Genomic DNA, 17,500 nt, shown 5'->3' with positions numbered 1-17,500 from the left:
AAACTTACGGTAAGTTCTTACGAACCGGATATTGGTACGGCAGACGTTTCCCTGATTGCGATAGATATTGGCAAGACTGAGAATTGCGCATGCGCGAACCCTTGTTTACCGTCTCAGGCATATCAGTGACAGCAAGAAAATGACGACCTAGCAACGCAAGCCGTGTAATAATACATCAGTTTTCGGTGAAAAACAGATGTTTTCAGGTTTCAACAAGCTCAACAAGGCAATAGAAGTCTACGAAGAGTCAAACTTCCAGAAATTATATATCCATAGGTCACGAACGATCGAATCGGCCCTGGAAAGAGCTCCGAAGAGGAGATTCAAAGATTTGAAGCTTAGCTAGTAAGGTAGTGCAGCAGTCGGTAGTGCGTCCAATATGGGAAACATGCCGTTAATATAGACCTGACTTGGATGATTACTTACGATTGATTAGGCCGTTTACCAGAGGATCGACTTTGGTAGTTTTCCTTATTATCATGAATACAGCAGAGCGCGATTTCTGTGTACTTCAAGTCTTCTTTGAATCTCCTCTTCGGAGCTCGTTTCAGGACCGATTCGATTGTTCGTGAGCTACGGATATACAATTTCTGGAAGTTTGACTCTTCGTAGACGTCTATTGCTTTTTCAGCTCGTTGAAACCTGAAAACATCTGTTTTTCGGCGAAAACTGGTGTATTATTACACGGTTCAGAGGAGATTCAAAGAAGATTTGAAGTACGCAGATAGATTAGTTTAGTTTTATTTTTCATCTATATAGTCAAAGTCTAAGTATGTTTGAGTATTATTGTCATTTTTTATTTTTTCATTTACTGTCAAAATGTTTTGGTGCTTTGGTGATGACAGTATGGTGCTTCACTTTGACATTTTGAATTGAACATGTTCAGCGAAACAATCCAGTTCGACTATTATTACTACTATCGCTGATCTTCTAGTGCCGTACCTATAGCTCTTAGCAACAGTGCACGGCAACTGCTGCATGATTAGCAAACTACCGTACCTACAGCAATTCAATAGCGCAATACTGCGCCATGACAGAATCTGACGTACCCCCCACTACACTATGTTTCTTGTACGGCAGGAAGTCTGAAATTGACGCATGCGCAATTCACTGACGTACCAATATCTATCGCAGTCAGGGATACGGCTGCCGTACCAATATCCTGTGCCAAATTCTTAATAAGCAACCCAAATACAAAGGGAAACTGTAATTTCCAAAGAAATACCCGACGCGGAGTTATTACCTAGTAGATCTACCGACGACTTTTAACGTGCTTTTTAGACATGTTATTGGAATTTCAAATCCACTAGTTTATGTTTATACATATGGAAACCGACTACGGGGCGAAAGATAAAACTGGGCAGGCATGACTAAAATAAATAGGTAAGTTACCCATATCTTCATAGCCTGGCACATTTTCTTTTCTTCGCACTAACAGAAAACGTAGCTTTGTTTCTGGGGTACCTAAACTAAATTTCCCAACGACGAGTGTGATCTAAAGGAAATTCGCCCAGACGAAAACATAAGCACAATGAAATTTTAAAAACTGTCAGGCATAAACAAACTTAAGATATTTCAAATCCAGAATACATCATTTACGATTTTTATTGGGGCAAAATGCACTAATTAATTTTCCAGACCTAAAACGGGGCAAAATATGAAAACGAGATAGCCAATCTACAAAGAGAACCTGAGTACTGCTCAAAGATTTTAAAGAATAACTAAGTTAATTTTCTATATCACTGTTACAATTTAAATTTAATTAAGTCAAATAATAAAAAAAATACGAAGAAAAGCGATTACCCAACCGAAGACAACACAAGAAAATTCTGCACACACCAATATTCAATTCCCCAATTGGACGATACAAAATGATTCGGTTGAAACAATTCCATGCGTCAAAAGTCTATCCAAAATTTCCGTTTTTCTTATATGTAATCATGTAATACTATTTCCTTGTTCCTATACTATTTCATTTAAACTAAACTTCAGAGATATCGGAAAGACAAAAGTATAACCATAATCACTACCGCATTTTGTGAATTACCTGAAACAATGTTTCGTCTATATTCTCTAAAATCCTTAGTAACGAATTTCTTAATTCCAAAGTTTCACAGCGAAGCCAATTTATATGGATTAAACAGAGTATTATTAAATTCTTGGTAAACAGAACACCAACTTACCATATGAAAACAAACCTAAAAATATAAATGAAAAACTAGCGTTTACCTGCAGTTTAAAAAGGAATTTTATCACCAAATCCACATCCTTCCAACAAAAAAAATTAGGATTAAAATTAAAAATTAAAACAAATCGGTTGTCTGCTGACAGCAAAGTATTCACTTTTCTGCCAAATATTCTCGGTTACGTTGTAAAAAAATAATTTTTTAATTTTGCTTCATTATAAACAAAACAAACCATTTTTTTTCCAATGAACAATATTGTAATATGAAAGCAGGTATGATCGCCAGTATATATAGAAAAATATCAAATTATGAGATATAAAAAGTTGAGTCTGTCCAGGAGGCGAGAGAGTGAGAGAGAATGAGTAATCAAAGATAAAAATACATTCTCAGAGCAGAAAATGGCAACAGACTTTCACAAAGATAAAAGGATAAACTGCTTTTTTTTTTATCCACGAACCAAAAGTGAGTAGCAAGAGTGTCGTTCGCTTGCCAAGAGAAAGGGAGATCACGTCCTTTTGGAAATCGATCTACTTAAGAAAGTGTACCTGCAATGTACCATGTCATTGACTGTGTGTGGGTGTGTGTATAAGTATGCATGTAAGTATATATATACTATGCATATATATGTATGCATAAATATACTACATAAATACATACATCCATAAACAAAGACACACACCTTAATATTGTTTTAGGCCAAATAAAAAGCCTAATGCTAGCCAAGGAGAAAACAATACAAAAATATGGGGAAAATGTGTCATTAAAAAACTTATATACGGAAAAGGCTTTCCCAAAAACTTTCCATGTGTGGAAAAACTGTCATAAAGCTTTTCTAGATATGGAAAAATGTTTCCTAAAAACGTTCTCTATTGAAGAAAACTTTCTTAAAACTTTCTATATAGGGAGATGACTTTTCTAAAAACTTTCTATATGTGGACAAAGCTGTCCTAAAACGTTTCTCTACAGAAAAAGACATCGTGAAACAGAAATTTTCTATATAGGAGAAAAAAAAAAGCTTTCCTAAAAACTTTCTCTACAGAAAAAAAAAAATCCAAAAACATTTCTAAGTGGAAAAAAATCCTAAAACATTTCTATGTGGAAAAAAACTTTCCTAAAACATTTCGACAGGTGGAAAAAAACTTTCTTAAAACATTTGTGAAAAAAAACTTTCTTAAAACACTATATGTGGAAAAACACTTTCCTAAAACATTTCTGTATGTGAATAAAAAAAACTTAAAACATTTCTATATGTGGAAAAAACTTTCCTAAAACATGTCTATATGAAGAAAAAACTTTCCTAAAACATTTCTATATGTGGGAAAAAACTTTCCTAAAACGTTTCTATATGTGGAAAAAAAAACTTTCCTAAAACATTTCTATATGTGGAAAAAACACTTTCCTAAATCATTTCTATATGTGAAAAAAAACTTTCCTAAAACATTTCTATATGTGAAAAAAAAACTTTCCTAAAACATTTCTATATGTGAAAAAAAACTTCCCTACAACATTTCTATATAGGGGAAAAACTTTCTACACGTCATGCAACAGATCCTTGCTAAGCAACGAAGGACTCCAATATGTGGAAGAGGAGGATATACATGCACCGGCCGACCTCACTGGCAGTCCAGATGCCCAGATGCCACAAAGGAGGCTGCGGCGGGAAATGTGGGGCATCTGCCAACGACCAACAACTTTCTCCCTCCCGTGCCCCACCTTAGATGACCCCTTCGGACATGGGCAGCAGCACGCGGTTTCATCGGCTGCCTTTTATAATCAACAGGTTGAGTGCTGGGCCTGGGCAAGTTTCGGGTAGATTTACGACAATTTTTTCCCCATTTTTATGATTGTCGAATTATAAGATGTTCACCTCCGGGTTGGACTTGTGAAGGTCAGAAAAGTATCTTAGTCAACTCTCTCAATCATCGCCTCTCTCATCTCTCTCTCTCTCTCCTCTTTCTTCTCCTTCTCTCTCTCCCCGTGAAATTATGAAATTTTTGATGTTGGTGATTTATATGATGTTCAACCTCCATGTTGGAATTTCGTGATAGTTAGAAAAGTCAATCTAGTATTCTCTCTTCTCTTCTCTTCTCTCTCTCTCTCTCTCTCCCCGAATTATGAAACTTTTTGTATGTTTGGTGAATTATATGATGTTCACCTCCGTGTTGGATTCGTGAAGGTTAGAAAAGTATCTAGTATTCTCTCTCTCTCTCTCTCTCTCTCTCTCTCTCTCTCTCTCTCTCTCTCTCTCTCTCTCTCTCTCTCCAAAGTATGGTTCACGTTCAAAAGTTTTACCCGTTAATGGCAGCAAATGCAATAGTATTGAAAATTATTAAATAAAAAAAATATAGCAATAATCAGAAGAAAGCGTCTTACTCAATGTTCATTCTTTTTTATGACAAAAATTATTTTCAGGTTTCACAATCATAAGTTTATGAACCATCAGTCACACTTCTACTCCCAGATTAAGAAAACCGCTAATATACGATCAAAATTAACTGATGGATTTCGCCAAAACTTATGATCATGTTAATCCTGAATACTCCAACGGGTGTGCGCAAGACTCCAGAAATTCTCTGTAATGGAAAAAAAAAGTCTAATAGAAAAAAATAGCAGAGTAACGAAAGTAACCGAACATTCTGTTTTCATGTTATGAGAATGCGAATTATTTTTCATGGACATATAAATAATCAACTTTAAAAATTTATCATAATAAGATGAAAAATGGGAAAAAACTGCATTTCACATACTACTATGAAGGAAGTGACGAAATAAGAAAACAGAAAAAAGGTGATTATATAATATATATATATATATATATATATATATATATATATATATATATATATATATATATATATATAAGGGGGGGTGGGGGGATATTCCTCACCCAAGGCCGTGTGACATTTGTCGTGCGAGATTAACCTCACCACCCAAGCATCATGGAAGCTTACAATCGACTTATCCCGGGATAACTTAGCGAAACGTTCGCCGATCCGTGACATTGACGTGACACCTGACAGGGCGCTGACGTCACGCATCATAGCGCAGCGAGCTGATCGTGCTACTAACGGCCGAAAGAAGTACGATAATCCTGAATGCGAATCAAGGTTTTGTCGGGAGCTGGGAACTGTTGATCGTGTCACAATATGGCCGACAGGAAAGGAGGAGGATCTAAGAGTATTATCTCAGAAAACGACATGAAAATGGAGGTAAACACTCTCTGGTTGCCAATCACTTCAAGGAAAAAGGGTTTATTTTTACCAGAGTAGAATATGATGCGTGTAGATACTATATAAATCCAGAATCAACTCCTTCACAAACTACGTGAGAAAACTCGGAAGGAAAATTTGCATTTTCAACGATTCCTGAGATGACTGACTTCGGCCTTTTTTCTTTTTTTTACCTTGGCAGGCCGTCAGCTGTGAAAGGTCGTGAGCTTTTGCATCTGACCTCCTTATTTGCCTTGCTCTTACTGCTAACAGGAAAGGATTTCTTTTAATAATAATAATAATAATAATAATAATAATAATAATAATAATAATAATAATAATAATAATAATAATAGCATGAGTCTCGAAATGGAGAAATAAATTCACTGTTAAGTGTGGGGACACATTTAAAAATACATCTCTACAGAGAGCTTTTGGGAAAACTGTTCGATTTCCCTTTTCAATCGAACATACATAACTGTGCGTTTCTCCAATAAATAATAATAATAATAATAATAATAATAATAATAATAATAATAATAATAATAATAATAATAATAATAATAATAATAATAATAATAATAATAATAATAATAATAATGTGGGATATGCCAGAGGAAATTGTACCCATAATCATAGGAACACTAAGCAAAATCCCCAGATCCCTGAAAAGGAACCAGGAAAAATTAGATGCCGAAGTAACTCAGGACTCGTGCAGAAGAGTGTGCTCCTAGAAACAGCACACACAGTGAGAAAAGTGATGGACTCCTAAGGAGGCAGGATGCAACCCGGAACCCCATATTATAAAATCCACCCAGTCGAAAAGGATGACCGTGATTAAAAAAAAAAAAACGATGATAACTGATGTTGAAGTTTCTAACGTTTTTCCACAAAATCATTGACCTGTGTTCTCCCAAATAGGTCAATTTCATGAATCTCTAAAGATTGTCTTTAGGTAACTGTGTGGGGAGTATTCCACATATATTGAACTTGACTATCAAACAAAAAGAACTCATATATAATATCAATGATGGATAGCTGACCACCAACGAAAACGAGACCACACGTGCAATGGCTTCCCAAAGGATCCAAAAAAGGTTAAAAATGGTGGTTCTGATACCCAGACTGACAAAGCCGCCAATCTGCTTAGACAACAGTTAGTTAACTGTGGTGGGTCGTGCATAGTGTGGAAAGGGCATGTAGCTCGTAACTTCATTCCAAAAGACTTCCAAGCCAAACATAGATAAATAGATATCTATGGTAGATTCACATCGTCCGTGCATCTAATGTCTAGGCCCGTTCCTTACGACGCTCCTGATCGGCTGTTGATAAGCCAATCACAGGACTGGAAGCTCTGTCTCTCTCGAGAACGTTTACATAGGTAGGATGTATGCTGCACCTCTCCTGAGGGATACTTGTGAAATACGTGTCCCTCAGAAGAGGTGGAACATACATCCTGCCTATGTGAACTCTCGAGAGAGACAGAGTTTCGAGCTCTGTGATTGGCTTATCAACAGTCAATCAGGAGCGTCGTAATGGACTGGCCTACACATCAGATGCACGTGTGATGTGAATCTACTACGGATAGACCATTTTCTAACAGAATCTGGAAATAATGAAAATTCAGAACATGTCGCCTATTCTCTTCCACATTCGTCCTCAAGGACTCGGTACTCAAATGTCAGTGGTAAGCACAATGATATCTCGGAGCTTATCATACATGCCGATGAAATAAGAAGCCATGAAGAATCCTGTAAAGCGTTACTTAAGATTATGAAGTTAATGTATATTATACAGTGCGTGTGTTAAATATAATCTGATTGATCCTAGTCATTTATGACTACGTAATTTTCAAACAAAACTGAGTTTCATGAGACGACACATGGAACAATACTAGCGTATACTGTATCGTTTATAACATAACAAAGCACGAAAGCTGGAGACTGGCGTACGTTTATAACACATCATAGCATGAAAGCTGGAGACTTGAGGTTGTAATGCAATCCTCGAACTCGAAATAGCTCTAAGGCAGCAGCAACCGAGAACGCACGAGCGTGTTTTAAGGTCGAAAACCGCTCACGCCTTTGTAACGTTTTTCGGCCAAACAATGGTTGGGTTATGCGTGATCCCGCATAGAAAACGGACAACATCTCGACGACGAGAGGGGCGACTGAGTCATTGTTTCAATTGAACGATTTAAATTACATTAGGTCGTTTAGTCTAATGTGTGTGTCTGGGACTGTCGGCGCTAGGAGAAGGATGATACGAGCTGTAACTCGCCATTCACTGCATCAAACATTATGCTTTGGGCTATGCTGTGAAATATCTCCTACTGCCTGAAAAAAAGAAACTATAATAATATTTTTTATGTTCAAAGGGTAATATGTACCTAGAAATATAAGTCAATACACAAGAATATCATAAAATACCGATATTTCAAGAGTGGGCTTGTAATTGAATTGAATTGAATATGGAATTTAGGCGAAAGGCCAAGCACTGGGACCTATGAGACCATTCAGAAATGGAAACTGACAGTAAAAGGGTTGATAGGTGTAACAGGAGGAAAACCTCAAACCAGTTGCATTTTGAAGCAATTGTTAGGAGAGGGTGGAAAGTAAGATGGAAGAAAAAGAATATGAAAGGAGGTACAGTAAAAGGAACAAAAGGGGTTGCAGCTAGCGGCCGAAGGCAGGCTGCAAAGAACCTCAAGTAATGCCTACAGTATGATTGGCCTTGGAGATATTGGTATTTACATTCCACAGTCCTCCATGAATATTCGTAAATACACAATGCATAAACGCACAAGTAATACTAAAGGACTTGAACTTATTTTATAAGTTCCTGTTCTTTCTGGTAATTATCCAAAAGTAGGTTTAGCAAGTTTGAAGCAGTTCTTACGTACCAGGTAAACTTTATTCTTTAGAGTCAGATTTTTATTACTATAATTTGCATTTTCTTACCATAAAACGGTTAGGATGATATATATTTCTTATATACAAATATGTGTATATATACACACATACACATATATACACTATATATATATATGTATATATATATATATATATATATATATATATATATATATATATATATACATACATATTTAGACCACTTCCTTTTCTGACGAAGTCCACAGAGATGTATCATATTCACCATAAACATTATTGTACTGATTGTATAAAAAAAAAGAGAGAGAGAACCACGAACTCTCATCAACCGATTAAAACACTCGCCGAGAGAAGCAGCCCACCTAAGAAAGTAAACAAAGACTCAGGGGTATATAAAAAAAAAATATGGGATGCTGATCCTGTGGTATCTTGAAGTCGAGCAAAACATCGCAAAATCATTCTTAAAGAAAGCCCCGCATAAGATCCAAAATGCTCTGCTACTCATTATGATATAACGCGATATAAACACCAGGAGGATGTGTGCAGCGAGTAATGACTTACGGGCTCAGGTGTCACGAAGGAATTGTGAAAAAATAAAAACGAAGTCCTCTGGAAAAGATACGTCTTTGTTTAGCCGATAAATTGCCCGCTTCCGTTCATCCGCAGAGAGGATCGTTCGTTATGACCGTTAACACCTGCCTCGATAACGTGAGAGTAGAGGAACGGATAGGTTTCAGTTTGAAGAAAAAAAGGTTTTAAAAAAATAAAAAATAAATGGCAACAAAGAGAGACAGGAAGGATCAGATGATGGAGGTGAGATCACTTGAGGGAATGATGATGATGATGATGACGATGATACTCAAAAGCTTCTATACTTTGAAAGGCTAACGACCGTGGAGGGTAAAGAAAAAAAATGATGAGGCAGAGATGATGATGATGATGTCGGTTTACAAAGGTAATGGCGATAATGACGATGCTTGTTTGCGATCAAAGCACAACACTTCGCCGGTGGTGTGTAAAAAATAAGGACAATGAACTGAGGCGACTTCCTTTAGAGATAGTGTTGTTTAAGAGGCCGAAAGGACTAGATACCTTATACGCCTTATTTATCCGAGATTTCATAGAAGCACAACAGAATCAAATTTTATCCAGCTTCTCACGAAATGGCAGACACGCCTCGGTAAAAAAGGAAGCTTCTAGTACCACCTTAACATTTGACTCACTGCAAAACAGAAGCGAATCTATTGACTGATTTCAAGTTACCTGGTGTAACAACAAGTCGGGTCACTGAGGCCGACAACAGACGAGGAAGATATACAGTAATAATATCAAAGCATTATGAAGACCTATAAAAGTTTTATACGCTCCGTTTATACGAGTGGCTTCGACTAAAATACGTCTCACCATCCATTTAAGGAAGGCTGGATTGGAGAGGAGGGGAGGGGGGGGGGGGGGGAGTGGGTAGGGGATCAGCATTAGGCCAACTTGGGAACTAGCACGCGGAATATATTAGATTACATGGGACTTCTAATGCGCATAATGGAATAGAGAACTGCATTAAGTGTGTTGACACACTGATACAGGAATGTTTTGACTAAAATATGGGGTGGTGTGGAACGTTCGTGTAATACTACACACTCGAGCACACTTTCCTTTGTTTAACTGGTTTAATTGGTTTGCATTTATATATATATATATATATATATATATATATATATATATATATATATATATATACAAGTAGTATATATGTGTGTGCGTGTGTAATATTCAAATTCCTGCTGCATTACTTGATATAAGCCTATGGTATTGGTGCTTATCAAACTTACTTTAGTTCCTCAAGACTAATAACAGTGAATCTATTAAAAGTCTATGTAATCATCAAGCCTCACGGTATCCAACATTTCAACTACTTAAGATTTCCAGACGCATCGTCATGGCTAACTTTTACCTAAAGTAAAAAAAAAAAAAAATTAAAAACTACTGAGGCTAGAGGGCTGCAATTTGGTATGTTTGATGACTGGAGGGCGGATGATCAACAGAACAATTTGCAGCTCTTTAGCTTCAGTAGTTCTTAAGATCTGAGCGCGGATAGAAGAAGTGCGGACGGACAGACAAAACCGGCACAATAGTTTTCTTTTCAAAAAACTAAAACTGAATTACTTTTTATTTCCATAATAATCACCGGCGGCGATGACAGTAGGCACTGCGATGAAATTTTGCATTAAAACGACCAAACAACTGAATCTCTTTTTCATAAAAAAGAATACGTCTTCTCCATCTTCATTTCATTCCCGCATAATTTCCATCAACTGGTATTTCATTACCGCAAATGTCGTCAGTAAATAACTATCCTTTGCGTCTTAAAATCACCGTTATCCGCTAATTTCCCCTAATCTTCTTTATTCTTTTTTTCGTATCATTGCTCACGTCATCTTTCAACCCCTCCGCAATCTGTGATGCAAACAGTTATTTCTCAACAATTATCTCCCATCAGTTATTCGAGCCCTCGTTTGGGATGTCACGACCTCCCAAGATGACGTGACGTTTGCAACACTTACGATGCTTTTCGCCAGTTCCTCTGTAAACAAGGTAATTCTGTGTGACAGTTTATTGCAATTTCCTATGACAAAAACGGTTTTTCTCTTTGACCCTTCCTTGAAAAAATACTTGTTTTTGTCTCTATAAGAAAATAAAGTTGATTTTCTATCTTCCTTAAGTAAATAACATTCAGTTCCCATCTTCCTAAAGTAATTAAAATTGAAGTCCCTTCTTCCTTAAGTAAATAAAGTTGATTTTTCATCTTCCTTAAGTAAATAACATTCATTTCCCATCTTCCATAAGCAAATAAAATTCATTTTATATCTTCCAAACGTAAATATCATTGATTTTCTATCTTCCATAAGTAAATAACATTCGTTACCAATATTCCTAAATCAAATCAAATTCATTGTCTATCTTCCCTAAGTCAGCAACTGATTTCCCATCTTCCTTAAGCAAATGAAATTGACTTTCTATCTTCCATAAGTCAATAACATTGATTCCTCATCTTCCTTAAGCAAATAAAATTCATTTTCTAGATCTCCCATAAGTCAATAACTGATTTCTCATCTTCTTTAAGCAAATAAAACTGATTTTCTATCTTCCATACATATTATCTAGCATAATTCATGATCTCTTCGCCAGCTTCGTACAACCCTTTACTTCATCTGAGACCATGACCTCAGTCTTCAAGAAGCCAGGTTACATAAGTTAATAAATAAATCCCGTGTATCTTGAGTGAAGCTTCTCGTCTTTCTAGTAGCTTCACGTTTCCCATTACGTCCTCGGGCTTCTCAACCACATCCAATTCATAAAAAAAAAAAAACTATTCAATTGTCAAGTGGTCATTTTCCCACTCCCTTTCACTCCCTTTCCAAACATTTTTTTTTCACTCTTCTATGAGTAATCGAGTGGCACTGTGACATCAACAATTTGCATCCTTGTCTAATTCTATTAATCGCATCTCTCTCTCTCTCTCTCTCTCCTCTCTCCTCTCTCCTCTCTTCATCTCTCTCTCTCTCTCTCTCTCTCTCTCTCGCTAATGTTTGTACAATAATGTACCGGACGTGGGTGTGTCATATTCATTTTCATATCTGCAATCCCAAAGCTTACTACGGAACTAAACTGTGGTTTTAAATACCTTTCTCACACATATGTCAAAATTAAATAAATACATAAATACATAAATAAATTAAATACAAACATACATAAATAAATAAATAAATAAATAAATAAATAAATAAATAAATAAATGGACTCGTAATTCTCATCCCCTTAAACATGACTCCGAAAGTGTAGTCTATTCTCTGTAAGCATATATGACATTTTGACCAAACATACAGATTTAATCAAAAATTACCTTTACATAATGAAAACCGACCTGTGAAGAATGCAAACCTGTACACTTAATCCTCCTAAGCATTTCGTTAGTTTTAGCTTCCATTAGACGCCACGTCAAAAATTCTAGACGATTATATTTCTAAAAAAATTAATCAACCAAGAACCGAGCAGGATAATTGTGAGAAGACATAACTGTAGTTAAGAGATTACGGGATGCCAGATGCCGGATAATCTCACTGACATTAGTGTTATTGTCAATACAAAAAAAAATAAATAAAGTGGTGGGAATAACGAAAAAGAAAACAGACGGAAACTAAAGGTGGATTTAGCGAGTGACCTCCTTACGTAACCGGTTCAGCAACCGAACAGGAATATACCAGCACAAACGCAAGTGTACCTGGAGACGAGCAGACAGTCTGGCCAAGGAAAGGTGGGTTGGATGACATGCATACACACACACACGCATACACACACACACACAGACACAGACAGACACACATACACACGTCCTAACAAACGCTCGCAGCATCGAGGAAAGGAAAGTAGTATAAAGTGCTATAGAATGAGAAACTCACCTGGCGTACAAACAAATATAAACAGAGAGAGAGAGAGAGAGAGAGAGAGAGAGAGAGAGAGAGAGAGAGAGAGAGAGAGAGAGATTATATCGCAAGGCTTTGTAATTTTGCGAGATAGGCAGTTTTTATTATTATTTTTATTTTTATCTATATTTTTTTTATTATTATGTTATCATTATTATTTTTATCTTTATTTTCATTATTTTCATTTTTATTCATATACTACAAACTGCTAAAAGAAGGTGAACAGATCCCAGCAAGACACACGGTCACTCATTCGGTTAAATAAAACCGTGAACACAGATGAGCACTGTGCATCTCTGTAGATGTACATGAAGAAACAGCAACCCCAAGCAAGCCCTTCGGGTAACGATAATAACGAGTACCTCGACCGAAAGGCATCATCTTCCTCGTCCAGGGCGTTTCATTGATCAGGAAGGAACCGGTGACAGCAATGCCTCGACCGCAAGAGTTTCATCTGAAACCGACAGGAAAGATGCGATTTCACAATCAGGTGATCATCCGAAAGACCTCCTCGATTTTGAGTTTGGCGAGGAGGAGGAGGAGGAGGAGGAGGAGGAGGAGGAGGAGGAGTTGGTAAAAAAAATAGAGGCTGATGGGCTAATGACATGATAAGAGGTAGAAATTACCTGGTAACTCTGTCCTTCATTTATAAGTCTAAAAGCCGCTGTAGTTCATCATTTCTTCCAGTACTTTTCTTTATTATTCAATTTCTGTATCAAATCATAAGCTGAAGCGATTTCTTTATTCAATTTCTGTATTAAATCATAATCTGAAACGACCGCTCATTATTGATAATCAATTGCTTTGATCTCTCATAGTAAAAACCTAACCTCTCTCCGAAACAGAGGAGTTATCTCCGTCATAAAAGGTTTTTTCGTAATGTATACTTGAAAAAATTTATTAAAGTACATGATAATGTATACAGCGGCAAATAACAACATGAAACGCACCTATATATGTATCTGGAAATGGACGGTAAGTATTATAAAGCAGTTTCTTATTAGAACAATGTAAAAAGTGCATCGACACAGATCGTAATATGTCTACCATTTCCACGTCAGCTATAGACAGCGTATCTCCAAACAAATGCGCATCGAATAAAAACAAGTTCTCGACCAGTACCTCAAACCCCAGAGCAACAAATAGAAGTCATGGACAGGTAATGCGGTTGTCCTTTGCCAAAACTCCAGGGGATACGATTCCAGACATTAATATCTGCGGTTGTGTTCAGATACGTGACTCTTCTAGATACGATTCGTAACCTGATCTGCAACGACACAATAAATGGGGACATGACGTCACGACATTCCTTGGACAATAACCAGTGTCCTTTCTTGGACGGAACCATGGAGGTCGTACGAGGCGATTATATTTCAAAGATGTTTTAGTTTGGTCAGCATATCTAGAAATTAGGAAAGTTTACAGGCCATAAGACGGTTTGTGGTAATTTCAGATAAAACCCAGGATACAAATCAGTTCTGCTCGGTCTAAGCTCATAAAACATGTAGCCCTATTAGAACTTAAAAAAAAACAAGAACGCATAAAAATATTTCACAATCTACTACGATTAAGTACCAACCTGGACCAGGTCCTGGTGTATAATTTGGACTCAACATAAGCTTGGGTACAGTTAACATCACACAACACACCCTGGGTACAGCTGAAATTGTAACGTTGAATTCGATCAATGCTACACCCACTAATACCACTTCTGAAATCCAATTTTTTTTTTTCCGTACAGCATACTCTCTCACTGCTTTTCGCTTTTAGAATGAGATTCCTTACCTTCTTTGCTAGGAGAAAGATTCAGTCAATTCGTGAAGACATTCACATAACATCAGACATTTAAAGAAGCACATTCATATACACCTGTGTGTATACAAACATACATATGTGTATATAAATACATCAATAGAGTATAAAATGTTATGTATCATTTAGATACAAAATTTGCATATTCACGGTACACTGCCATCAAATAGCTCTCTCTCTCTCTCTCTCTCTCTCTCTCTCTCTCTCTCTCTACCTCTCTCTCTCTCTCTCTCTCTCTCTCTCTCTCTCTCTCTCTCTCTCTCTCAAGTTCCATACATCATGAGATATCTACTCACACGTCTTCCTTCCGGTGTGCGCGAAGTGGACCATGAAGTCATCGTCGTCGTCGTCCTCGTCCTCGCTCCCCTCGAAATCGTCCTCGTCAGACCCGCCTACGGGAGGAGGCGGCGGTCCGTCTTTCTTCTTCATTACCTTCATGAGATCCACGTCGCTGTCGCAATCAGACAGGGGCCCAGGGAGGGAATCGGCCACCGACCCTTCGGCGTCGGTATGGTTCACCGGTGGGGGAGGGGCGGGGCCCTCTGGAGGATCCAGAGGCCCTTTGCCGCCTCCAGGGACAAAAGGCACAGTTAAGGAACCATCTGAAAGAGGCGCAGAAGTAGGAAGAGGAGGAGGAGGGGGACTGCACAAAGGCACGTCGAAGGGCGCCGGTGGGGGAGACATGATGCCCTCCATACCTGGCGCTTCCATGACGGAGTTTGGTCGGCTCGGTGCGAGGGCGCGGGCCCTACACCCCTACCTCCCTCCTACAGGCGAGACCGTAACGGCAGGAGATTTAAGGGCATTTCAAAGGGCGTGAATTGTATCACCTTCATCTCCATTATTACTTTTATTTTTGCTTTTCTTTTATTTTCTTTGCACTATTTTATCTTACGCCACTGTTCATGATCAAGTCACATCTCACTGAAAAAACTAATATTAATGATTATGAAATTATTAACTGTTAAAAATAAACACTGAAATAATCGAATTCGACATCACCTTGGTATCACCAATTCGTATAACTATTTACCTACTCCTAAATAGTCATAAAAAACGACGTGAATTTTGATCTAAGGTAATTTTACAGCAACTTCAGAATAACTCCACGAGAAGTTAGTCAAATTCCTTCTACTAGTAACTATTACTTTGTTTTCTTCTTTAAAGTAAATGCGCACTGAAAATAACAGATAATTAAATTTACGTAACTAGTACAGTACTGATTTGAACGCAAAAATACAAAATCGAATAGTAAATCAAAACATTACATTTTCCATTTATCAACCGAAAACATTATTTGAAAAATAAATCTTTACTTTGTTAAGTCCAAAGCAAAAACAAAAAAAGTAGACTTTGACACCATAACCCACAAAGCAGATGTAATACACCTGCATGGTAAGTAGAGTCGCAATATAGGTCACACGACTGTGTCTGTGCGAACAGGTGAGAGAGAGAGGAACACTTGTCTGTCAAAAACGAGGTTAACATTCACAGACAGTCATTTTCATCGTTGGCACCTTGTGGCAGACGATATTCCACTGTCTGAACTAAGACGCTCTTTGCATTACAATTAGTAGACTTCTTCCTGTCATTGCGTTCCGGTAAAGGTTATCTTAGGGGTGCGGGGTAGGAGGAGGAGGAGGGACGTGGGGAAGGGGGCTGGGAGGGGGAGACCTCCACTTCGGAAAACATCCGAAAAAAAGCCTTGTATTTACTTGTATATGCAAACAATTCTTACGCTCCACATAATTCGGCTTTCGCGTGATGGTAATTCTCTCACTCCGATGCGCGGACTTTCCACTCTCCGTGAATCTGCAAGGAAAAAGGAATGGTAAGCTATTAGTAACTGAAATTTTCTAGAACAGAAAGTATGACTGCCGCTAAATTAAGTACAGTGCGTGGCTTTACAATTGCCAGTTCATTTATTTATATATATATATATATATATATATATATATATATATATATATATATATATATATATATATATATAAACACATAATATATATATGTATATATATATATATATATATATATAGAGAGAGAGAGAGAGAGAGAGAGAGAGAGAGACGAAGAGAGAAGAGAGAGAGAGAGAGAGAATATACTTAAATGTAAAGACATAAATTCTACATTCACATTACTTTTATGCACGATAAACGGAGAATTAAACGTATATATACGGTAAAATTTTACATGAGAGAGAGAGAGAGAGAGAGAGAGAGAGAGAGAGAGAGAGAAATTTTTTTTTTTTTCTATGATATGTAGGTTCCACAACCCAGAATGTGGGGGAACACTTCCACCATCCCTAGTTGAACTCTGATATTACCTACAGTAGTTATTGAAAGCTACGATGTCGAATCTGATTACTGAATCAAATAGTTAGAACTGTGCCTCCATATTGGGTTAGCGAAAATGATGACCTGGGGCGTTGGCGTGACATCTTGGCACTTCCGGCAGGATGCCCGGGAACTTGTCAACGAACTTGTCAGCAACTTTAAAATAGTACAAGTTGAATCTTAATAATAGAGATACAGTGAGTTAGACAGTTCAGTATATAACCTAGAGGCCGTGGGAGCCTCTGATGATCATGATGTATGAGTAATCTCGGCTGGGTTACGACAGATAGTAGGTTAAAGTATAGAGAGCATCTGACACCAGTTCGTCTTCGATTTTGACGTTTGGAAGTTTTGAAGGGTTTATGCCCACGCTGGATGCTGCTTAGTTTCATCGCCGTCATTGTAGCATCGAAGAGATGGACGTCCCAGCTATCGTTATTTATTTTTTGTTTTTTTTTGTGAAATGGTGTACATACACATACGAATATATATATATATATATATATGTAATAGTGTGGCACAGTGTCGTTATTCCAAAAGACAATAACTTAATAATACTTAAGAAAAAGGCACGAAACGGATAAT

The 17,500-nt window shown here is 37.3% G+C and overlaps 1 protein-coding gene across 10 annotated transcripts in view; it reads right to left on the bottom strand.

Moving 5' to 3' along the window:
* LOC135223794 (uncharacterized) overlaps positions 1-17,500 on the bottom strand; it is a 211,520-nt gene that overhangs the window by 143,607 nt on the left and 50,413 nt on the right. For 7 of the 10 annotated variants that reach the window (XM_064262604.1, XM_064262606.1, XM_064262605.1 and 4 more), the window contains exon 2: positions 14,876-15,503. In XM_064262604.1, coding sequence (XP_064118674.1) covers positions 14,876-15,290 — 415 coding nt within the window. In that variant the 5' untranslated portion in view covers positions 15,291-15,503. Of the gene's footprint in view, positions 1-14,875; positions 15,513-16,294; positions 16,392-17,500 lie in introns of all 10 variants that reach the window. The other 3 variants (XM_064262602.1, XM_064262601.1, XM_064262598.1) reach the window with 3 other exon arrangements.

The sequence above is a fragment of the Macrobrachium nipponense genome, chromosome 10 (assembly GCF_015104395.2).
Source record: "Macrobrachium nipponense isolate FS-2020 chromosome 10, ASM1510439v2, whole genome shotgun sequence".
Lineage (NCBI taxonomy): Eukaryota > Metazoa > Arthropoda > Malacostraca > Decapoda > Palaemonidae > Macrobrachium > Macrobrachium nipponense.
The sequence above is the reverse complement of the archived record's forward strand: the minus strand, read 5'-3'. Positions and strand labels throughout refer to the sequence as shown.